This window comes from Cariama cristata, unplaced genomic scaffold, assembly GCF_000690535.1.
Source record: "Cariama cristata isolate BGI_N322 unplaced genomic scaffold, ASM69053v1 scaffold7463, whole genome shotgun sequence".
Taxonomy (NCBI): domain Eukaryota; kingdom Metazoa; phylum Chordata; class Aves; order Cariamiformes; family Cariamidae; genus Cariama; species Cariama cristata.
Window position 1 is genome coordinate 5,611 of NW_009610046.1, and position 5,287 is coordinate 10,897.

General features: G+C 51.0%; 1 protein-coding gene across 1 annotated transcript in view; it reads left to right on the forward strand.

Moving 5' to 3' along the window:
- Window positions 1–1,364: 1,364 nt before the first annotated feature.
- Window positions 1,365–5,287, forward strand: part of LOC104159751 (polymeric immunoglobulin receptor-like) — a gene marked incomplete at its 5' end in the record, with an annotated part of 5,003 nt that continues 1,080 nt past the window's right edge. Inside the window, 4 exons of the mRNA XM_009697743.1 lie at window positions 1,365–1,706; window positions 1,968–2,297; window positions 2,386–2,715; window positions 3,372–3,576. Of these exons, the coding sequence (XP_009696045.1) occupies window positions 1,365–1,706; window positions 1,968–2,297; window positions 2,386–2,715; window positions 3,372–3,576 (1,207 nt within the window). The remainder of the gene's footprint in view (window positions 1,707–1,967; window positions 2,298–2,385; window positions 2,716–3,371; window positions 3,577–5,287) is intronic.

Here is a 5,287-nt window from a genome sequence, read left to right on the forward strand (position 1 = left end):
AACCTGCAGCATTTCCTATTGTTTCTTGAGCTGAAAGAAAACAAAGAAGAAAAGAAAAGAAAGGGCCACAGGTGCCACAGATGCCACAGGTCTGCAGATGGCTGGCCAGGTGGCAGGGCAGGACCAAGTGCCACGTCTCATGGCCGCTGCTGGCTGCCCGGTGCCAGGTTTGGCAACCACCAAAGGAACCCTTGGATGCCTCCGTGCATGACGCAGTGTCGGGGTCGCAGCAGAGCTGGCGGGGGCTGCTGCTTGGTCGCTGCGGTGCCGTGGCTCAGCTGCAGCCCCACAACGGGTCCCTCGCCAGCCCGACAGACTCCCGGCTTTCGGCTCCCACTGCCCTCTCGCTCCCAGCAATGCCTTTAGTAACCATCCTGCCCAAACAACAGAGGATGTAATGTGGGAGTGTGAGAGCTGCAGACCATTATTAGCACTTTTTTTTCTTTTTGAAATTACTTTATCCTTGGGCTGGGCTGTGTCGCGGGCTGGGAACCACAAGGGACGAGGGTGCTCTGCTCCGAACGGCCATCAGAGCAATCTGGGTGCTTTAGCTTGGCAAATCCCAGCCACAATCTCTCTCTTCTGTCTTGTAACACAGACATCAGCAAAATCCCGTATCCAACGCGAGATTTTTGAAGTTTGCTGAGCGAACATTCCTGAAGGCTGGACATGGTGGTTCTCTTTCTCTTAGCAGCTTTGCTGCAAGGTGAGTCACCAAGAAACCAACTCTCCAGCCACCTGCACTGATGAGAATGGGCAAAGCTGGAACTGAGGACACAAGCAGATCCCTGGCTACATCCTCACTTGGACACTAGACACCTCCACCTGCAAAACGGAGACTGGGCAGACCTCCCTGCCCACCCAAAGTCCGCAGAGAGCGAGCAAAGGCATGGCAAGAGCTGGGAAGGAGAGTCCCAGCTCTCCGTTGCTGGGGGCTGCAGGCAGCCCCTTGTGCCTGCATCTGCAGGGAGAAGCAAGCTGCCAGATCAGGCAGAGTTTGTGAACGGCAAGGGTTATTCTTAGATGTTTGCTGTTAACTGCCGCCCTTGACAGTTAGCTCCAGGCAGGACTGTCAGGGCTGATGGGGGTTTGGGGCATCCCGTAAGGGGCATCGAGGGTTTCCCCATCTGTGGCATGGCACAGGGCAGTGGCTCTGCACCACCAGTTATCCTCAAGTGGATAAGGCGGCACACAAGGAAGGTAACACACCACATCCAAAACAAACTCTGAACTTTCTGAGCCAGATGTCCCACTGGTGCCACTCATAATCACGCCCCTGCCTTGAAGGAGCTATGCTGGTTCTTGTCAGGCAAGGATCTGGTTGTCTCTGAGTAACAACTTCTGTTTCTTTCTTTCCCCAAAAGAACCAGTTTCAAGCACCTTGTACGGATCCAGGTTTTTGATAGGTGAGGTTGGAGGATCGGTCACCCATCAGTGCTTCTACTCCATCATGCCAGCCAACAAATACGACCGAAAATATTGGTGCAAAATAGCAAGAAGCGGAGTTTGCTACACCGTCATTTCTACAACCGGCTACACCTCAAAAAACCACACGGGGCGAGTGTCTCTGGAGGATATCCCCCAGAACGGCACCTTCACGGTGACGATGACAGAGCTGAAGAGGAGCGACACGGGGACCTACCGATGTGGCATCGGCAACACCAACAGAGACCTGTACGTCAGCCTGAACCTGACGGTTTTGGCAGGTAGGATGCTGGCAAGGGAGAGGGGAGGCTCTGCTCCGCCGGCAGCTCAGCTCACGGGGAGCAGTTTGGGGCCAGATGCTGGAGCATCCACTCACAGCAGGCGTATCAACTTTTTCTACCCTGCACCGTTAACCAGATATTTACAATGTGGGGGTATAAAAGTACCCAGATTTGGCCTGTTCATAAATGTGAAAGGAAACTCTCTCCTGCCTGGCTGGGGACTGCATGCTGGACAGTGCCTGCCGTGCTCTCTCCCTACAGATGCCGGCGCATTGGGGCCGACCAAGCTCTTCCAAGGGGAGCTCCGCGGCTCCGTCACGGTCCTGTGCCCACCTGGGGACACCCAAGGTGGCGAGAAGAGGTTCTGGTGCAAACTGGGGAGAACTGGCTGTGCTCTCATAGCCGACACCGATGGCTACGTGGGAAAGAATTACCAAGGACGAATCTTTATCACCCCTCAGGAGAGCTCTGGAGCTTTCAAAATCTTGATAAATGACTTAAAAAAGGAAGACTCAGGGCTGTACAGGTGTGGGACGGGAAGGCTTAGCAGTCAGGACAGCCCACGGGTGGTGGCTCTGCAGGTGACCGCAGGTAGGACGGGGTGCTGGGGGCTGCACGGGTTCCCCACAGCCCCGGATGAGGAGCGTGAAATGCTAACGCAGTCCTCTCCAACCTGCAGCCTCCACTCTTCCCAAGAGACCGAAATTTCTCAGCGGCACAGTCGGAGGCTCACTGTCCTTGAAGTGCCACTATGATCCCAAGGGGAACTACGAGAAGAAGTATTTGTGCAGGTGGAAGGAAGCTAGCTGCTCACTGCTCGCAGATGCGGATGGGTTTGTGCACGAGTCCTACGAAGGGCGAATACAAATAGCTGGTGGCGACCAGGACAACGGGACTTACACAGTGGTGATGAGCCACCTGAGGGAGGAGGATGAAGGATGGTACTGGTGCGGGGCTAAAAACGGGCACACAGAGCACACGTCCTCTGTGAAGCTGCGCATCCAGAAGGGTAGGTGGTGGGGTGGTTTGCAACACGATAAATCCTTTTTCTTATTTTAAATCACTTTCCTCTACCCCTTCATGGACTTGAGAATACACTGTCCTTTGTACTATGCATAAACATAACAACATTATGAGAAAAGTCAGCTACACATTTTGCCTTACAGTTATTGGCAAGTAGCTGAGGTGATGGTAAAGGTTTTCAGAGACAGGGATGTAAGCTGAGCTTTCAGAGGAAATTTAGTTTGTTTGAATTATATTATTGATTATTTGTGATGCAAACCCCTAGCGTATGACATCCTGATCCTAGCAGGTGCAGCTCAGAGACATTCGCTTTGCTCTGAAGATAAGCTGGAGGTTATCTTGCAATTTTAGAAACTATGGCGTGTAAATACACAAATCCATGTAACTGGTTCAGCTAGCATAGACAGAAATAGCAGGGTTAAAGTATGAACGTTTGCCAAGTATTAATGGGTTTTCACTAGTACTCCCAAGCTGCATTCCGTAAGACTCAAAGGAAAATAGAAATGCTTGGGTTTGGTCATATTCTGCTGCATATTTTTTCATGCTGAGACACAAGGTGAAATGCGTAGATCTTTGGTAAATCTACCACGTTACCGCTACAAAAAGATGGATATTCAAGCCTTAAAACAATTTTCTCCATAGAAACCCGCTCTTCACAAGGCCCAGAAACATCCACTCTTGTGAAACCCACTTTATCAAGTCGGGCCATCTACAGCACACCCACGCAGCGGAGCATCACGGGCCTGACGTACACGACAGGCACTGTCACCGAGAGGACCAGCACCCTGCTGCCCACTGCCCCCCCCAGCACCTTTGTAACCTCCCCAAATGAAATCCATCACGAGAGGTAAGTTCACGGCCACGTTTCTCATTGGCACTAACGTGGTGGTTTACGACCGGTCTGCCCCATTTCCCAGGGCCCTACATGGGTTGTGCGCAGGTTGCAAGTTGAAAGCACCGATAGCAGACATTAGTAATTAGAGAAGCAGACGGCAAGGTTATCTCATGTCCACCCGTGGCACGTATCTTTGAACTTGTCACTAAATCTTCTGGTGCTGGCCACTCCTGTAGATCAGATGCCAGAGTCAATAGATGTGCTCCTGTCTGTTTTCCCTCGCTCAGGATGGAGACAGGACATTAGGAAACATTAGGCTTGAGCAATAACGCTGGTGAATCTGCAGGTGCTGCAGACTTCACCACACTCGTTATCCAAGCCCCTGTAGGTAGCCAGTAACCCGGGTGGTGTTTGGGTGCTCTGTGTTGCATAAGGAGCTATCTTTGGACGAGGTTAATCAAAAGGCTGTGAGCTATTTTGGCCACTAATTATCCCATGGTAGCTCTCTACAGCAAGCCCTGCAGCTCACCCCAGTGCAAGTGGTTTCCCCGGTGAATTTACCTTCGGTTCTCCCCGTTACAGAGGATGCCTGGGAGCATCCCTCACACCTCACCCCAGCTGTGGTCACCATCCAGCACCAGGGGAAGTGATTTGCATAGCTGGTGCAGATGCATCAGATATTGCAATATCAGTCGTAACTGAAGATAAACCACAAAGTCCACAATCCAGTTCAATATCCCGAGCTGGCCCTCCATGCACCTCGGAGCTGGCATCTGCTCCAGTGACTCCCAGCACAAGAAGCACCGTCTTCTCCATCCTCAGCCTCCCTCCAACCATATCTCCCTGCCATCCAGCCAGAAAGAGGAGAGGAGAGCAGAGCATGTTACCAAGCCCGAATCATGCCGTTGTACAAAGGGTCAGATTTTGCACCGTTCCTGGCAAAGCGCTCTCTGCCTGTGGAGCTCTGATAGCATTTAGATCTTTTATGCACGGAGGTGGCAGGTAGACACCATCCAACAGCGTGAGGATCTACAACAACTCACAGAGAAAGTATATGAACATTGCTTGTGAATTTGTATCATTAAGATAGCTCGTTTTCCTTTTGGGGGGGCTAATTCAGCTGGCAGCATAAACCCCACGCAGTAGAGAGGAGGCAGCTGTAGAAATTACTTCCTCATAAGCCAAACTCCAGATCAAATGATTTCATCTCTACTTGACTTTGTTGACTGTTCTCCTTTGATTCAATCAGAGTTCGTAACTCCTCTATACTCCTCGGTGTAAAAACAACAGCCTGCATTAAGGTACTTCAGCCACCCCGTAGCTGAATCAAAATCCAATTTAATTCTGGTGGTTCGTCTTTCCAGCTCATCAAGTGAATCACATCTGCTCCCAGTTGTGTTACCAGCTCTCATTTTACTGATTTTCATCACTATCACTGTTCTCGCCCTGATCAAAATAAAACTTCAAAAGCAGACAGGTAAGTCGGCCAGGCAACGCCTTTTGGGTTGCGGTTGTTGTTTTGCAATGACTTTGCTTGTGATTTCCAAGAGCTGGAGCCTGACCCAGCGAAGATTTCCATCTCCGGAGACATGCATGCATTCTGCGGCCAGTGCAGCCTGAAAGTGCAACTGTACTTCCAAGCAAGCAATGTCCTGGAGAAGACGCTGGGTTTTTAATACGCTTAAACAAAAAGCAAATGAAGGAAACTGAGATTCTGAAGTCC